The sequence below is a fragment of the Euphorbia lathyris genome, chromosome 3 (genome assembly GCF_963576675.1).
Source record: "Euphorbia lathyris chromosome 3, ddEupLath1.1, whole genome shotgun sequence".
In the NCBI taxonomy this organism is placed as follows: Eukaryota; Viridiplantae; Streptophyta; class Magnoliopsida; order Malpighiales; family Euphorbiaceae; genus Euphorbia; species Euphorbia lathyris.
Window position 1 is genome coordinate 85,652,088 of NC_088912.1, and position 19,700 is coordinate 85,671,787.

Here is a 19,700-nt window from a genome sequence, read left to right on the forward strand (position 1 = left end):
GAAGCGATTATTTATTGAAAAAATGATATTGTGTTAGACCATCAAATGTAACATGAAATAAAAATGCCCTTCAACTTTATGTGTAAAAAAAACATTGAGAATAATAAGTGCCATTTTTTTTTTAGAAATATCATATTCTTTTTAGTAGTTATAATTATCCAACTTTTCCATTTATTTAGACTATACGTACAAAATAACATCAATATAGATTTAATCTTTAAAAAAGGTATCAATTTAGGCCGTTTGATAATAGAACGTGACACATTATTTATATTATATTAAGTTCTAGAACGTGACACATTATTTATATTATATTACTCTGTTAAGTTCTATCAATTATACACGGAGAGAAATCAGAACTTAACTGAGTAATATGAATAACGTGTCACGTTCCGTTATCAAAAGGCCCAAATTGATATTTTTTTTTTTTTTTATATTAAACCTACAAGAGTCACACTTGCCCTATACTTTATTTAAATGGAGAAGGGCAATAAGGTAATTCAACATCGCAGAAAGACGCCTCTCTTCTTCTACCTCTCGTCTTCTTCATTTACCGGTTCCACCTATTTTCCTCCTCTGTCAAGTCGCTAAACTATAAATAAACCACAATCCAAATACGTCCCCTTAGGGTTTGTCTCTTATTCTTTCTCTTTTCTCCGTCCGCAACGCTAAAAAACCCTAGCCCTTTTAGTTCCACAAATCTCAAACACATTATTTAAAGATCTGCCAATTCACCTTAAGAGGTAAGCATTTTCTAAACCCTTAAACCCCAGAGCAGGAAATAAATTAAGCCCCTTCAAGTATTTATTGAAGTAAGCTATCTTAAAGAGTAAGGATCAAAATTACTTTATCGGGTTTTCTGTTTAACTGGTTAAATAAGCAATGGATGATATCGAAAAAGCAATACTAATAAGTTTTGATGAATCGGGCAACATAGGTTCATCGCTCAAATCACAAGCAGTTTCTTACTGTCAGCAAATTAAGGAAACCCCTGCAATATGTAGGATATGTATCGATAAATTGTGTTTTTGCAACATCGTCCAAGTTCAGTTTTGGTGTTTACAGACTTTACATGAGGTGATTAGGGTTAATTATGCTTTATTGAGTTCAGAGGAGAAGAATTTTGTTAGAAAATCAGTGTTTGCTTTGTGCTGTTTTGACGATAGCAATGCTGCCAAGGTTTTAGAGGGTCCTGCATTTATAAAAAACAAGCTTGCTCAGGTTTTGGTTACTTTCATTTATTTTGAGTACCCTTTAATTTGGTCTTCGGTGTTTGTTGATTTTTTGCCTTATCTAAGTAAAGGACCTATAGTTATTGATATGTTCTGTCGGGTTCTGAATGCACTTGATGATGAATTGATTAGTTTAGATTACCCTCGGACAACAGAGGATTTGGGGGTTGCTACTCGGGTTAAGGATGCAATGAGACAGCAATGTATAGGCCAGATAGTAAGAGCATGGTATGACATTGTATCTATGTATAGAAAGTCTGATGCTGAACTCTGTTCAAGTGTGTTAGATTCATCGAGGAGGTATATTTCATGGATTGATATTGGGTTGATTGTGAATGATGCATTTATGCCATTGTTGTTTGAGTTGGTGTTGCTTGATGGAGAATTTGAGCAACTTCGGGGTGCAGCAGCTGGGTGCGTCTTGGCTGCAGTTTCTAAGAGGATGGATCCTCAATCCAAGTTAACAATGTTACAGAGTCTTCAGATAAGTAGAGTTTTTCCGTTAGTAACTGGGGATAGTGACTCTGAGCTAACATCAAAAATAGCTGCATTGGTTACAGGGTACGCTGTGGAGATTTTGGAGTGCTATAAACGCGTGACTACTGAGGATGCTAAGGGGGCTTCACTTGATCTTTTGAATGAGGTCTTGCCCTCAGTTTTTTATGTAATGCAGAACTGTGAGGTGGACACTGCATTTAGCATTGTACAATTTCTTTCAGGTTATGTTGCTACCATGAAAAGCTTTTCTCCTTTGAGAGAGAAACAAGTGCACTATGTGGGTCAGATATTGGAAGTCATTCGCTCACAAATTTGTTACGATCCTATGTATCGGGATAATCTTGATATGTTGGATAAGATTGGAAGAGAAGAGGAAGATAGAATGAATGAATTTAGAAAGGATTTATTTGTGTTACTTCGCAGTGTGGGTCGTATGGCTCCTGAGGTTACCCAAGTATTCATAAGAAATTCTCTAGTTAACTCTGTTTCCTCAAGATCAGAAAGTAATGTTGAAGAGGTGGAAGCTGCACTTTCTCTTTTGTATGCGCTTGGAGAATCATTAAGTGATGAAGCCTTGAGAACTGGAAGTGGGTTGTTGGGTGAATTAGTGTCAATGCTGCTTTCAACAAGGTTTCCATGCCATTCTAAGAGGCTAGTTGCGCTTGTATATTTGGAGACAATGACTAGATATATGAAGTATGTTCAGGAGAACACACAATATGTTCCCATGGTTCTTGCTGCATTTCTGGATGAGAGAGGAATACGCCATCAAAACGCCCATGTGAGCCGTAGAGCAAGTTATTTGTTCATGAGGGTTGTAAAATTACTAAAAGCAAAGCTTGTTCCTTTTATAGAGACAATTTTGCAGGTACTGAGCAAATCATCTGTTTGCTTTGTAGTAACTTTTTGTTAATTTCGGTGATTTCTTATTTGTTGCTGTAACTTGACAGAGCCTCCAAGATACAGTTGCTCGGTTTACAAGTATGGATTATACAGTAAATGAATTTTCAGGATCTGAAGACGGTAGCCATATTTTTGAGGTCCCTTCTTGCTTCCTCTAACCTTTTTCCTTTTTGCTTTTTAACCTGCAAATGGAATATAATGTAGAGGCAAATTAAATTTAGGGATATACTTATACAAGAAATATGCTTATGTTGGGGCACTTTTCAAGTTGTACAAATTTCTGTGATAGTGTTCATTTGTTTTAATGGTTATGTTGACTACTTGCAGGCGATTGGTTTGCTGATTGGTATGGAAGATGTACCTCTGGAAAAACAAGCTGATTATCTTTCTTCACTGCTAACTCCTCTTTGTCACCAGGTTAAACCTGGCTTTAGTTTCTAGAAACTTCATTGTTTGCCATTCTTTCCTTACTCATTTACCTTCTAGTGTATTAAATTAAACCATTTAGAAATTTATTATACCTTCTAGTATATTAAACTAAACCAGTTAGAATTTTTTTTTTTTTTAATTCATACCTTATTACCTTCTAGTCATTAAATTAAATCAGTTAGAACTTTATTAGTGTTTTCCAAATATAATGCTTATTGCATTTGCACAAAATGATCAATGAAGAATATATAGTAAATGAAAATGGACCAGTTAGAAATTTAATTGTTTTCCAGAGACAAATACTTACTACATTTGCATAAAGTTGTACATGAAGAATATGTCATATACAATTCCAAAAAATAGCTTGCACATTTGTATTTTTTGAATTCTGAATTCGTTGTGTTATACAGGTTGAGATTTTGCTTATGAATGCCAAAGTGCAAAGTTCAGAGGAGTCTCCAGCTAAAATCGTAATTATTCAACAAATAATCATGGCGATTAATGCACTTAGCAAGGTTCCTTTTCCTGTCTGATGTTCTATTCAGCTTTTCCTTTTAGCCAAGTTTTCTTTTTATTTAGATAAGATTCAAAACAGTTTTCAACTATTTACTGAACAGCTAATTATAATTTCAGTTTGATAGATTTGTCATGGTTGGCTTACCATAATAACCTTCTATTTTTAGGTTCTGTTGGTTTGTACTTGTTACAGGAGATAATTTTTTTTCTTTAATTGTTCATTGGAGAGTTGATTGCATATAAATGCAGTGTCCTCACAATTTCAATTCCTTATACAGGGGTTTAGTGAACGCCTTGTAACCGCTAGCCGTCCTGCAATAGGTCTCATGTTTAAGCAGGTTAGTGCTGGATGTCCTTCATTTTATGTTTTATGTGCAACGTGCTACCTATTGGATTTTGTGTATGCATCTGAAATTGTAAAATCTGAGGAGTTTACAATTATGCGACTCAATCTTTATAGTATTTTCATCTTTTTATGACAAAGACTTCTGCTAGTACATTGTTTTGTTGATTGTTGTTTATGATATTTCACCATTTTCATTGTTATGGATTGGCAATGGCATACATCATTTTTTTTTTTTTTTTTAATGTGTCATGGAACCAATTGAACTAAAAGCTCAAGCTGATAGTTAGAAGTCCACTTCATATTAATATCTGACACACCCCCACAAGCGAATGCCCACTGGGCTTGAAGCGTGCACAACACAGGCCCACATTACCATGTCCTGCAAATAACTCAACAAATGGGGCTGCCAGGAATCGAACTCTGGACCACTTGGTCACGCTGGCTCTGATACCATGTCATGGAACCAATTGAACTAAAAGCTTGAGCTAATAGTTAAAGGTCCACTTCATATTAATATCTGACATAATGAAATTGGAAAAGGAGGTGGTGGTTTTGAACTCTGGACCTGGGGCTTCCTTTGGTATCCAATGGATCCGACTGCTAACAAAGTGATGTGCATCCTTTTATTTCTTAATATCAATAGTTTTCATGTATTTGTGTACTTGGTGTTTTTCATTGGTAGTGTCCATTGGACTGTTCCACCACCATAGAATTTCTTAGCTCCCTTAAAATGATGTCATAAATGTCTTCCTGGAATTATTGCTACCTTTTCTTCCTTGTCTCTAAAAATTTGATTCAAGTTCCATAATCTATTGATCAATATCTTGTGATTCTGATGACAAGTCATAAAGCTAGCATCTGTTACTGCAAATGGTTTTATCTCTATAATCTTTGTGTTAATTTTTTATTACATCACTTTGCTATCCAGACACTGGATATTCTTCTGCAAATACTTGTTGTTTTTCCAAAGATTGAGCCTCTCCGGAGCAAGGTAAGTTATAAACATGGAGCCATGAGAAAATTCAGATTTGATATATTAGCGGCATTATACATGTTGCCTAAACCTAGAATTCATGGTATCCAGGTGACATCCTTCATACATCGGATGGTGGACACGTTAGGAGCATCGGTATTTCCTTATCTTCCGAAGGCATTGGAACAATTGCTTGCAGAATCTGAGGTACAGTAAGAGATCCCTGTCAAGTACATCTATAATTTATATCAGAAATAAAATTTATTCTATTATCCAAGTATCACTGAATGGACTTTGTCATGATAATGGAATGAGTTCTATGCCCTGTCTCACCCTGCAGCTGGTGAATTGTTTGTGGTGGATCCCTAATGTGCTCAATTGTCTTCAGAGGGCTTAGGCGTAGAGGTCTGTCTGGTCCAAGAGCCATTAGTATTCTTTCCTCTAAAAGTTAAAGCTGTGTATGACTAAGCGGCAGATCTTGAGTTGAATTTTCGACATGAGAGGAAGGAAAATTGTCATCATTTAAATCTTTTAGACAGACTATCATTTTCAACAATGTCTTTTAACATATTGCGGCCAATTTTGGGGGTATAGAAGTTTGCAGCTTGAAGCGAACCCTGTTTTTGCTTTGCGCCACCCTTAATATAGTCTATGGGAGGCAGAGCAAATGATCTTTCAGGGAACCTTTACTTTAGGTTCATGAAATGTGTAATTGTAATGTTCTCTAGCCATGGATCTTGTCTCAGGGCGATTAACTGAAAAGTCTAGCTGCAGGAGCTGCCTTTTCTCTTTGATATTATTTCTTGGTTGACCTATTTTGAATAGTTTTCAGCTCGTCAAAGGGAGACTCAAACCTTGGACCTTGTTAAGTGAGAGCTCCAATCTAGGTTAACAATAAAATTCTGATTGTTTTTATTCATTCCTTTTGTCCACCAAATAGGACAAGTTCAAGAAAAAATAGGAATCCCATCATAAATAGGTATCCTATAATATAGGAATTAAATAAACTAAATCAGTCTCCTAATGACAATAAACTAATATAGAAATAAAACTATTTTAGGAATTAAATAAAGTCTCCTAATGAGAATTAAACTAATTTAGGAATATTCTAATCCGTAACAGTAATACTTTGGAGCTCTTGCGGCCTTGCATGGGAAGTGTAAGCGGTCAAAGGCTCCCTTCAAGTAGCATCTATTGGGGTTTTGTGGCTTATAAAAGGTTAAATTTTAGAGTTCATCTTGTAATGTGCAACTGAGGCACCATTCGTAGTCTGACCTCCAGGGTTGGTATGCATCATATACACATCTTTAGCTTTGTTTGGTCATGGAAGCTCATGAAATTTCGTTCTTGTCACTCTTATGGTACTTTATACTCTATCCCCCTGCAGTGCAGCTTAACTTTCTGCATGTAAAAGTTGCTTCTGCTACTAATTTGACATGCAATGCTTCTTTTTATAGTTTTATGATTTTTCTTGGGTACTGATTCTTCAAAGTATATAAGACTTTTGTTCTTTTGAATTTTAGATTCTTTGCTGAAAGCAATTTGAAACTCTTCTTAGAGTGGATCAAGCTTAACAGTCAAGGGTCATCTATGCTCCTGTTATTTGTTGTCCTTGCTTTCTGTATTTATGGATGCTTTAATATTCTGGTTCTGCGTTTTGAAGAACCTTCTCCAAGGACCATTTGTCTTGGTGGAAGTGTTGCCTTTTATTCAAGTTAGTGGCTGAGCTTTGGAGGAATTTGTCATGTACTTTTCGTTAATTATGGAATATGTTGTTCTGTTGCAGCCAAAGGAAATGGTTGGTTTTCTTTTGCTCCTCAATCAACTTATTTGCAAATTCAACATCTCTGTTCGTGACATAGTGGAGGAAGTTTTTCCAGCCATTGCTGGCAGGGTTTTAAGTGTTCTACCAAAGAATGGATTTCCTTCAGGACCTGGAAGCAATACCGAGGTATGAAAAAGTAAATTCAATTTCGTTTCTAGATTCATGAGGAATAGTGAACGGGGATCTCCTGCTAGCTTTTTTGTTTTTGATATGGTTTGCTAAACATTATCTATGCTTAATGTTCAATAACTTGGTGGCTACCACACTCCAAAAAGGAATGCGGGGGTATGGGCTCAATCCCCACAATCTCTAAAATTGGCAAAAATGCTCCAAATTAAGAAAAAAAAAGCATGGTATTTTTTTTTCCTGAACATGCATTGTTGAAGTATAAAGTATGTTATTTATCAATATTACATTATATTTATTTTATACGGAGATTTCCATTTATAGTTCATTTTTTCTCTAAGTCTATTTATTGATGTATTAATTGTCTTGGTTTTGCAGGAAATCCGTGAATTACAAGAGCTTCAGAAAACATTGTACACATTCCTTCATGTGATAGCTACACATGATCTATCTTCTGTCTTCCTTTCACCCAAGAGCAGGGGATTTTTGGATTCATTGATGCACATGTTACTGAACACAGCTTGTAATCACAAGGATATTACTGTAAGAAAGGTATGTTCTGCGCCCTTCAAAATCTAACTTTAAGTAGCATGAGTCTTAGGTAGTCTGGATTGTTACAATGGTTTTGTATATGTTACATCTGTCTGCTCTGTAATTCAGGCATGTGTACAGATATTCACAAGATTAATAAAGGATTGGTGCGCCAAACCTTGTGGTGAAGAGAAGGTTTGTATACTCTTTAATATCTAATCAATCCTTACTAGTCTTCTCTTTTGAGGATTATCGCTCTAATGGACTTAAAACATATTCAGGTACCTGGTTTCCAGAGTTTTGTAATCGAGGCTTTTGGGACGAATTGTTGTCTGTATAGTGTGCTTGATAAATCCTTTGAGTTCCAAGATGCAAATACTGTGAGTAATGTGCAAATAGATTTTATGTATTTTACACCTTTTTTTGTTGATTCACTTTAGATGTACCAACTGACAAATTGCAAGATGCTGATCTGATGTAAAAATACCAGTTGATGTTTTAATAATCATGGAAGGTGTATAATCAAGTGATAAATTTTATTCTCTCTGCTCTTTGGGTAAGGTCATCACTAATTGTGGTAAATAAGGTTTAGAGCGAGGAATTGACTGAACATAAGATTCTGTTCAAATTCATAATATTGTAAAAAATAAAATATTTACCATGTTGAACTAAAAATATTTTTGGATATTAGTTTAGAAATGCAATTTTAATGTCAAAAAAGAAATCATATCAATCAAATACTTGCAATTCAAATCCTAATAAAACTAATTCACAAATCGGACTCTGTTTAATAACTTAGTGAAGATGGAGAGTTCCAGCTTCTGACACTTTTTTTTTGTCTTGTTGTCAATTTGATAACGATGGAATGAAACTAGTTTGGGTTGATAACTTGAAAAATAACAATGGGACTAAATGATAGTGGATTTAGTAGTTAGTGTTGTTGAAGTTTTTGATGAACAATGATGAAGATCTGACTCGAAATAGAGCTGAATTGAATCAAATGGTATGATTCGAATCGCATCATAAGATTCTGTTACAATGTAGATTCACCTTATAGATTCGGCTCAAAATAGAGCTGAATTCGAATGGTGAATCGTAAGATTCTAACAACAGTGAGCAAAACCTTTCAATTTTCAATTTATTTAGTTATAATAAGTTTGCTATGGTAGACTGTCCATTTATTGTTTTCCTAAATGTCAATGCAGTCAGGAAGAGAACTTAGAGAGTTGATGTGGATGTATGGAAAAATTAGCAATAAGAACCTTTTGTCCAGTCCAACTGCTTATCAGTCTGATACCTGTTAAGCTAAGAAATCATTGGTGATATTTTCTTGATGGTTTCCTAAAATTAAAATAAAACGGATGTGATGCTTCATGATTGTATCTGTGAAGTTTAGTAAGAAATTTAAATTACCAATTGGTTCGAGTAGTGAAAATCCTTCCTTAGTATAGTTGTAAGGGCTCAAGTGTTGTGCTATCATTTTGGCTTGGTACTTGCACAGCATCATTATCTTAATTTATTCTCTCCCATCTATGTCGGGTTAAGAAACTTCTCCGAGAATACCTTAAGATTACTAGACGAATTTTGTATTTGTTTAGCCTGTTGGTTTTAATCAGAGTGCTAAAATTTCTGTCTGGTTCTTTGTGGGCAGCTTGTTTTGTTTGGAGAAATTGTACAAGCACAGAAGGTCATGTATGAGAAGTTTGGTGATGCTTTCCTAATGCATTTGTTATCTAAAGGATTACCATCCGCACATTGTCCTCAAGATTTGGCACAACAATACTGCCAAAAGTTGCAGGTAAAAGATTCAGGTCCTTTTGTTTCTTTGTGCCCTGGAGTGCTTGTATGCGTAATACTTGATTTGATCCTGGAGATCTTATTCTATGCATATTCTATAATTTGTTATCGGTATCTTGGTTTCCTTACAACAGTAGCATCTTGGAGTTTGCTGGGGGAAACCCTCCTTGCAAAAATTCGGTACAAAGATTGCTCTAATTTCGGACATATTGATGTTTGTGAATGCAGGGTAGCGATTTCAAGGGATTGAAATCATTTTATCAGTCGCTGATTGAAAATTTGAGGCTCCAACAGAACGGAAGCCTTGTCTTCCGATAGCAGGATTAAAGATCAAACTGTGTTATGTTGTATTTTGCCTAGAATTCTGGTGAATTCTCTGTTTTATGTGGCAATCCAGTCTGGTTTTGCAAAGGTGTGTAAATAACCTATAAAGTTTTATGTTATTTATTATATCATTGAACTATTTTTAATGCATGTATAATGCTCAAACAATTCAATGTTGCAGGATTTCTGTGTATATATCATATTTATCTCGAGGTATATCTTGGAATCATATTTGATTTTTTTCTTTCTTTCAAACAGTATTCATGGATATGATTTTGTTCTGCTATTTTGTATTGCAGCTGTATATTTTCCGGCAACAAGCTTTCTATGGTGGCAGCAGGTTGGTTTGAAGAAATGCACCAATTATTTTATTTTCTGAGCAAATAGTTGATTAATTTTTTTTGTGGTTGTATAAAAATCACATGTAGTTACCAAGGAAGGTTTCAAAAGTAGAATGGCTAGAGTTTTTTGGTTGGGCCATGTGGGGAAAAGAAAGTGAAGCAAAATGCAAATGTTGTTGTGTTCTCAGAATTTAATTATTTCCCTTTTAGGTGATAAATCCATGTTATTGATAGTGTTTTTAAGGTCCAAATATGTTTTTTTTTAAATATTTTTTTTAGGAAGTGCAGATATACCTTAATGTAAGAAAATGTAAAATTTTGTGATTAATGTTTTTAACTTGGAGTAATTTTGGGCTCAGATTACGTACATAGAGCAACATTGAATCTAGGTAACAAAACTTGTGAAACGAGATTTTAACTTGACCCATAGATGGAGGCAGAGTAGCAGAGCCGTGTCTATGTATCTCTGGCGGTTTGGGATGCTGATTGTACCCCACCAAAATGTAAGACCGCACATCTGATTTTTTCTTTGTACCATCCTAGGCTAAAACGGTGTCGGATGATTAACCAATATAGGTTAGGAGTAAAAATGAGTGTTCATTAAATAAGTCAGGAGTCAAATGTTACTAAGAGGCCAAAAACCAATGTTTTGAATAAATCGACAAATCAGGGATAAATAGTGATTTAAGCCTATTTTGGTAGGCAATTTAATTTAGTCCAAGAAATTTAGGTGTCAACACAATGGGTTAAATTGGATCTGGGTTAAACTGTATCTGTCTAGAGTATAGTATCCAAGTCTCGAGAAGACTTGGAATCATGAATCTTCCATATATCATGATTACAGCTATAGATGAATGCCTCTACTTTTAAAGGAATACATAGATATTCCATATTGGCCTAAAAAGGAAAAAAATTAAGAAAAAGAAAACGAAAGAGGATAATGAGTTTTCGGACAAATTTATCTCATGTAAGATTCCTCTTAAACCTAAAATTAATTGTAATAAATAAAAGTTTAATACATCATCCGCTATTGAACTCATGACTTGATTGGTCTTCTAAACTCGTAAATTATATAATAACATGTTTAGTATATTATGACCTACATTTTGTGAATTATGTAATATCCTTTCAAGTGGCATGTGACACTTTATGTGTATAAATTATTGTGTTGCAATCGAGAGATTAATTGACTATATTAAACAAGTTGGGAAGACTATCGAAACATTTAAAGCAAGCTGATGAGACTATTGTGATATCCCGAAAGTTTAAGAGACTAATCTTTTTTTTTTTTTGGCTAATTTCAGAGTTCTTTTTTATTGGAAAAATGGAAAAAAAAAATGAAGAAAATACATTTGACAAGTAAATTTATTATTATTAATTTGGACCGAAAATACGAAGGCAGATTTTTCACACATTGGCAAAAATTATTGCATAAAAAAAAAAAGCTTAGGTCAGAAGATGTCGTCATGAAAAGTGTAGCTCAAATATGGAAAGAAAAGGTTAAATGGTTGTCACATAAAGTAGATCAAAGAGAGACTTTGATTAGAATATCTTTGAAACTTTGATCTTAACCCGTCAAGTAAGGATATTTGAATTTCATGCCAAATTAATTTATATAAGTTGACCCCCTATTTATTTATTTAATTATTTCTTATATCCTATTGTTTTGTGTTCACCAAGTTACTTTTTCCCTAAGCATTTACATATATATTTGATTTATAAATGTGTACCTTTCTTCATGACTCATCTTTTCACCAAAACATCAAAATCATCATTACCAAGAATTATCATATTAATTTTCAGCTATATTTTCTGAAATCAATAACCTAATTAAATTGACTTTTAATCCAAAATTGAAAATTACATCAAAATTGATTTTTTTAAAATTTTCCTAGTAATTTTGTTTGGGTCAAAACTAATTATATCGAAATAGGAATAATATAAATAAGAAAATACTATACCACAAAGAATCCTATTTAAATAATATATTGAAAGATGATCACAGAGATTGGTTATACAACAGTTAACAATAGAATTAATAGCAACAAATATTTCTTAGTCTAGCATTAACAAAGCTGGCAGTATGCTCTAGAAAATCAAAGATAGAGTATCAATCAATCGGTATGCTGAGATACAACTATGAGAGGAGATGATTCTGCAGTACTGAAAACAATAGATGTATGAGATTGTTATTCAATCAATTATGTTTTTTTATTCTTGTTTCCATTTTCAATTTCTCCTCTTAGTTTTCGCATGGTATCAGAGTAATGGTGAGAAGAAATAGATATGAATGTTGAGAAATTTTCGTAAGTGCACGGTTTTCTTGTAGTAATAAAAGATATCGATCTCACGAGAAAAAATAGTTATTACTCACTAGTACTTAATCTGTTTCTTTTGTTTACAAAAATTAAATTTAAGAAGATTGTTAATTATCTAACAAAAACTAATCTAATTACTTGAATCTAAAAATCAAACTTAATATGCACTTGAATATAAGTTAGAGTCAAATGATAAGAATTTAATGATTTGTTTAATTATTCTTATTCAATTTAACAATTACAATTAAGTTGTTGATATTTCTAATTTACTTTCTCGCCATAAATTAGACTACTTAGCAATATGAAACGATGATACCAATTCTCGGTTCTCACTTATTGAATCAACTAATCAATCATAAACATTGCTAGTTAAATAATCAACATACGACAACTATCTTATTATTCTTATCTCTTTAATGATAAAAGATAATCAATTCTTCATAAATTTCGTTAAGTAATTGTCTCTCGATCATATTCCTAACTATAAAGAACAATTAAGAACTTAAATGAAACATGTATCATGAAAAGAATATTGTATGTTAGATTAAACTAAGTAATTATATCATGAAAAATTCCAGCAATTGTGTGCTTTTAAATATGGAGACACTCGTCTAGAGAGACATGACATTTGGATGGAAGGATGTGACTTTTAGTGAAGACATGTAATTTTTCAGCAATTCTAGAATTGCATGCTCGCCTAGTCTGAAGTTTCAGCTTTCTCCATAAGCTTGGTTTCTTTGCATTTTTTAGGGAGAAGTTTATCCTAAATCCTTCTTAAGTACCTGAAAAGTAAAATAAAACACATAATGAAAGTATAATACTTGAATCTATCAATGAACACTTGAATTACTTAATAAAACAAGACATTAAGGTACTTAAAATATGAACTTTTTTGGTTCATATCAATGAGAATCTGAGAGATGAGAATGAAACGAAGTTTACAAATACCTTTGCTAGTTCTAACAATACTCTTCCAAATACTCATTCTGATCATCCAAGACTTTCATTAGTCGATGCTCCATTTACTGGTAATAATTTCCTGCCATGAAGAAGATCAATCGTTCAAGCTCTTACCTCTAAGGAGAACCTCTCATTCGATGCAGACCATCCTCCTACAATTGGTACAATAGCATATCCTTTATGGTAGAAGATTGATTGTTTGGTTGAGGCATGGTGGGCGCACTGCCCACACATGTGGGCAACGAGGCGATGCAAATGGCCCACGCGTCGCCATCCTAACTCCCATTCGTCCTAGGATTTTTGGGGTCTTTGGTCATGTTGGTGAGGTAAGAGTTTCGAAATGACAAGCTAGTTTTTAGATATAGACATCACATGCTTTGTCTGAGATTGAAATAGTATTTTAAAGCAGAAAAACAGACTCCCTATCGCAGAAACATTGTATATCGCGATTTTCAGTATATTTTAACGCAAAAACTGTCTATAAAACATGTTCTAACCATATAAATATTAACCCTAACATATTAATTCACTTTTTTATATGAATATATTTATTGTTTCGACTGTTAGTCCTGAATTAATTAATTAGAAAACAAGTTCTAGGATTTTGATACCAATTAAGGATTTTACTACCCATATAATCAAATAAACTCAAATATGGGTTTGAGACTTATCTTTTGGTGCTTTGATTAATCTTGAGTAGGCAACGTAAGAATCTTTTAGAACCACGAACTTGGATTACCAGCCACGCTTTTTCCATACCAAAATTATTTGGGAGGAAGAACGATTAATCCACGATTTAAGAACGAAGTCTCACTAATTGAAGAGAGAGATGATGGTGGTGCCGAATTGTATAGAGGAGAGGGAGAGAGTTTTCTCTAATTTTTAATTCTTGTTCAGATACTAATTCTAATTTTCTGATTAGATTAATTAGCTAGAAATAATTTTTACTAGAATTTTTAGTTATCTGATTTCTTAATTAGACAAATATCCGAATCCAATTAAGATTTCACTCGAACCTGACTTTAGTACGGACAAAGTTCCTACACTTTAAGCCATTGTTTGGGAGGAGGTTAATGAGAGTAAATGGAAGTAATGGAAGGTTAAGTATTAAATTAACCTTGTTTGGGAGTTATTTTTTGAGAGTAAATGGAGGTTAATGGGGTTAAATGTTTACTTCCTCTAACCTCCAAACTCTAACCTCCAAATTGGGAGTTAATGAGAGTAACGTAAAGATTTTTAAAATTTCTTGTCTCTGCAGAGTAAATTTAACCTCCCTTCCCCTCCATATTTAAACTCTCAAACGAAGTTAAACATTTAACCTCATTTACATCCTATAAACTCGAACATTTAATCTCATTTACATCCTATAAACTCCCAAACAAGGTTAATAGACTCAAAAAGGAAATATGAACTTAAAACATGTTTCCTTTGTACACACCCTTCTTCATCATCATCACTCACATTCACTATTAAGGAGGCAGTGCAGTAGTCCTTTATGCCGACTGTCTAATGTCATGATTACTATTAATCTTTCTTCTAATTACACTCATTCTTCTTTTTCTACCTTTAGAATTCTTTGATTCATTTTCATTTGGTGTGGGAGACACTTTGTTATTGTCAAGAAATCCGATATGCTATGAGGGCATTTCTCTTCAAGAGGTTTTGCCAAGAGTAGACATAAATTTCTCGGGTTGGGTCGAATTTAATCAGGTTTTTTTACATTAAATTACTTTGTTCAAGTCCAATCTAGCCTGCATTATATTTACATCAGGCTTGAACTGAGTTGGGCAAGTTAAGAAAACCGATTCCTAATCCAGCTCAGCCTGCTCAACTATTATATATTTATATTAAAAAATAATTAAAAATGATATTAAACTATAGACATGAACAATAAAAAATACAATAAATTAAAATTTTAGTTAATTAATTTAATAAAACTGAACAAAGATAGTTTATGTTAAAAGATTAAACAAAGTAATAAAAACATATATAAAATGTATATAATAAAATGTCGGGCCGGCCGGGTTGAGCTCAGGCTTTTGAGACAAATCTCAAACCTAACTCATTCTATCTGCGGACTTGAGCAGGTTCGGACTGGGTTGGACAAATTCTTAAATATAAATGTCCACGAATAACCAATGGAAGGCGGACTTGGGGCGGGCCAACGAGTCCATAAAATAGTCTAACCAAGGGCATAACGTTTACACGAAATCAGACCTACTAATGTCGAGTCAAGTGCTCCGGATTAGATCTGTCCACGGGCGCGGGTACTCGCCCGGCCCGTGTCCCTTGGATCAGGTTTGGACAATGCTAATTGATGTTAGGTCTAGGCTGGCCCAGGCCCGCTAAAGCCCACTTTTTTTTTTGGACAGGCTAGGATTAATAAAAATAGCACGGGCCGGTCCAGCCCGACCCGTATATTAATATTAATTAATAAATTTTATATATTTATTTTTAAGTATTAAATATTTATTTTTTATAATTAAAAAATTATGTATATATGTTTAGGTGAGTTTATACAGGCTAGGCTTGGGATTTGATTTTTAAGCCTGAGCCCAGCCCGGCCCGAGCCTGTCTAAATTATAGTGAGTTGGACTGGAGACTTTTATAGAAAAACCCGTCTGGCCCGATCCGAGTCCAGTCCATCCTGATCCATGGACATGTCTACTCCGGATGCATCCCTCTAAAAGAGGGACGCGGTTACACACCAAACTTATTGAAGAATAGAAGATTGGCTGAAAAGGAAGAATATGAGTCCTAGTAGAATACTTCCATATGGACCAGTCTAGGTTACCTTTTAATCTATTTCATGAAGTAGTTTAAATTGCTTCTTTACAAGGGAGCATAGTTTTGTTAAATATCTTTTAGTGTGTATTGTAAATTCTTTTTTGTTGCAGTAAGGTTTTGAGTCATCTATATAAATGTAGATGTTTTCTTTATAGGTAACAATCAATCCTTTATCAATCAACTAAGTTATCAAAACTTTGAAGAACAAGTTTCTTGTTTTATCCTATTTGGGACTTTTCTTCATGAAGCAAGTGTATTCGTTGATTATTAACCTCCAATATTTCATTTTCACAACCCCTCTTATTTATATCAATTCGTATCCGAACCTCATTGTTTCCTTACTACAAATCTCTTTGAAGTTATTCTCTAATCAAGAGGTGCTCAAGAACAAATGTGAGATTTGAAAAAACGGATGGAAGATTTTAGCCAGAAAACCAGAATCAAATCTCGATCGATAAGGGAAAGTATCACCAATCTGTGGAAGGAGCTACTTTAAGTAATTCAACAACCAAACGGACCCCAAACTATAAACCATGTTGGAGGAGCAAAAGTTGTTCATCCTCAATTTTCACAAAACCCACACAGGGAGATGAGGTTATTCCTCTTAGAGTACCTCAACCACATCAAACTAGGACTTTTATGGAAAATTAGAGACCTCATAGGGTACATAAGGCAAGACAACCAAATTCCTACTTGTTTGGCAAAGATAATGATGAAAATGCAACATTTGATGGTAGGGATAATTTTGGGTATGTAAGAGAACATGTCAGGCATGTGGCGATATGAATTTGATTACGATAGGAATGATATGAGGTATGGAGGTAGAGACGCTCTTAGGGGAGGACATGATAATCTGAACTAAGATAGGCAGTTGTATGATAGACATGAAGCTTTTAAAATAAAAGGTTGAATTGCCTATGTTTGGGGATATACAGACACCAAAGGCTTCTTATACTGGTTGTCAGAAGTGGAATGGTTCTTTAGGGATGTAGAGGTGCCAAACTATAGAAATGTGAAGTTAATGGTGTATCGACTAAAGGGAGGAGCTTCATGATAGGGTGCAAATGGTAGTTTTAAAAATGTTTGGTATCTCAATAATTAAATACTACAAGAAAAAATACTGAACTGCTACTGAAATTTGCTAAACATAAGTTATATATGTAGGAAACAATAACACATTCACCTACATAACTAGTGTGCAGGAGATCTCCTAAAAAAACAAATCACCTACTAAAAGTGTAAGAGATTAATTCTATAGGAGAATTGTCCTACATAATATTTTCACCTCTTACGAACTTTTTTTTTATAGGAATTCATAATATTAATTAAATAAATAGTAAAAAATTAATCATTCGTAATATCCTCCATATATAAATCATTATAACTTTTAAAATTAGGGGTGATAAAATCACACACGATTCAATAACGTGACATGAAATTCACACATAATAAAAATCACATGGGGTGGGTGGTGATTATTTCTTTTTCATTTAATGTAAGCGCAATGGTTAGTAACGTTCAATTGGCGCTGATAACCACATTTTCTCCCCTAGAGTAGAATTTGTAAGAGTTGGGAGATATTCAACACTACATCAGCTTATGTGAAAACGATTTATGGTAATTCTGATAAGGATAAAGAGGTGGTCCTTATTGAAGACATTATAGATTAGGACGATTATGACATGTTTTCTCAGACCAGAGCCACAAAATCCATTGATAAATTCTATCATATAGTTCAAGCGAACATGGGGTAGAGGACTCTAACACCTTCTCGGTAATGTTAGCCAAAATAATATTTAAGGAGACTGATGAAGTTCCCCTATAAATATAGCAACCTTACAATTGATGACTAGAATCCAGCTAGTGCAGGTACAATGGGTTTGGGATTAGACTCGAGGATTTTATTCTCTACGGGGGATGCTAGAGGAAGTTCGAGAGCATAGCCAACCACTGTTAGGAGTGGAGACTTATTAAATCATCACTCTAGTTTTATGATTGGGGGGGGGGGGGGGTAATTACCCCAACCTCAATGGCATCGTAGATGATAATCATGACCATCGAACCCACAATTTAGCGCCATATTTCCACAAGAGAAGAATCACAAATAGGAAAATAGCTCTAGACATTTCCACCTATGAACCCATATATGCATCATCCATATGGTGGTTTTTAGACAGGTCCATCTGTATGTAACCTCCATGTTAGATATTACCCTCCATTTTCTTCATTTGATCCATATGCAGAGCTTGGATTTGGAGGAGGGCTTGGATCTCGAGCAGGACATGGATCAATAGCGAAGCAAGGATCTAGAGATCCTCAAATACTTGCTACAATTCTAGTGGCAGGCATGCCCACGGGATAGAGAATAGCCTAAGGAGTTGCCAATCTAATTATTCCAGCACACTAAGATGAGAGATGGATGGGAAAAAACCGTGGCCGCAACTCTAGAAAGATACGATGTAGCTATGAACCATCTGCTACTAACAAGCCAATATTCTCTTTGCGCAATTCATATCCGCCATTATATGAGAGACATAAAGTTTAACCCCCCGACTTGCCATAGTACAAAAGAGACATGGACCCCCACCGTCCATGCAAGGAACTATAAAGAGCTGATGGATGTGTGAGAAGCACATGAAGCATTCATACGTCAAATCTTCCTAACCATCCTAATAGAGGTTGCAACTTATTAGTTCCAAGCTCTGGATGCGGGATCCACCCAGAGTTTGGAACATTTGAGAAATCAATTTTGTACCAAATGCATGGTCTCCATCCCAATAGCAACAACATGTAGGACCCTGTACAACCTCCGCTATAATCCAGAAGAATGTTTGCGAGATTATGCTGATAGATTTAATAAAACCTGCCTTAACATAAGGAAGGTCGATTTTCTAACGATGTTGGAATCCATAAGCCAAAATACAACGTACGACCGGTTGAGGGTGGAATTGGTTTTAAGGAAACCTACATATATGACTTCCTTGATGGAGAGAGCCAAGACATTTGTTGAATAGATGAGATTAGGGAGGAAAAAAAGGCACATGAGAAAGAATGATAAAGATGGATGAAACCACAATTTCTATTGTGAGTCTGCAAACAGATCCAATAAGAAGCCCAAGAAAGAACGAAATATGTGCAAGAATGATGTACTACCATGGATTGATAAGAGTATGACCAAGCGTAATATCAAATACCCAACTAAAAGACGGGAATCACTATGACAAAAACATGGAAGCTCATTGCTGCTCCCACCTCATGAATCAATAGTTAAACTTAACATTATATTTATAATGTTCAGTGATATGACCTACGTTAATATGAGTCATACGTCCAAGTCCAACACATATAGAAGAACCAACCATGAAATCAAACACCCTACTTAGTGATTATCTAAAAGGGGTCTGTTATTCACTCTTCTCATTTTTTTTAACCATTGAAGTTTATACAAAGAGTCGTCTCTAATGCACATTCGACAACTAGAAACGTCATCTAATCCAAGTACTTTTACATGATTTAATAATTTGAATTTCGAAAATCACTTTTTGTTTTTCAAATGTTTTAAATTGTCACACTTTGAAAATTGTGAAAAGAGAGAGATAACAATAACAAATATTGATTGTAAAAAATTCTTTAACACACTATGAGCCACCAGGTAAGGCTGCATGACTGAAATTTTTGTAGAAATTAGAAAATTAGAGTTTAGGGAATACTATACTTACATAAGCATTAATGAAATATTAGGATCATAATTACATATAATCTAATGGTTAGATTTTGTGTTTGTAATCTTCTTT

The 19,700-nt window shown here is 34.3% G+C and overlaps 1 protein-coding gene across 3 annotated transcripts; it reads left to right on the forward strand.

The window, feature by feature from the left end:
• Positions 1–533: 533 nt before the first annotated feature.
• Positions 534–10,212, forward strand: LOC136223014 (exportin-T). Of its 3 annotated transcripts, XM_066010786.1 has the most exons (16): positions 536–2,598; positions 2,681–2,770; positions 2,961–3,050; positions 3,473–3,577; positions 3,857–3,916; positions 4,853–4,915; positions 5,009–5,104; positions 6,684–6,848; positions 7,227–7,400; positions 7,509–7,574; positions 7,661–7,759; positions 9,031–9,177; positions 9,405–9,588; positions 9,682–9,713; positions 9,800–9,840; positions 9,929–10,212. In XM_066010786.1, exons 1-13 carry the CDS (start codon positions 883–885, stop codon positions 9,492–9,494), a joined length of 2,961 nt encoding a protein of 986 aa, XP_065866858.1. In that variant the 5' UTR covers positions 536–882; the 3' UTR covers positions 9,495–9,588; positions 9,682–9,713; positions 9,800–9,840; positions 9,929–10,212. The 3 variants fall into 3 exon arrangements, with proteins under 3 accessions (XP_065866859.1, XP_065866858.1, XP_065866857.1); XM_066010787.1 differs by having other exon boundaries at positions 534–2,598; positions 7,521–7,574; positions 9,800–10,212; XM_066010785.1 differs by having other exon boundaries at positions 9,800–10,212.
• The last annotated feature ends 9,488 nt before the right edge of the window (positions 10,213–19,700 follow it).

Bases quoted from the DNA above. Each gene is read 5' to 3' on its own strand.
- LOC136223014 (XM_066010785.1), top strand. From the start codon at position 883: ATGGATGATATCGAAAAAGCAATACTAATAAGTTTTGATGAATCGGGC. The intron at 3,917-4,852 runs GTTAGTGCTGGA...TTTGCTATCCAG, and splicing joins TAGGTCTCATGTTTAAGCAG to ACACTGGATATTCTTCTGCA. The intron at 6,849-7,226 runs GTATGAAAAAGT...TTGGTTTTGCAG, and splicing joins GACCTGGAAGCAATACCGAG to GAAATCCGTGAATTACAAGA.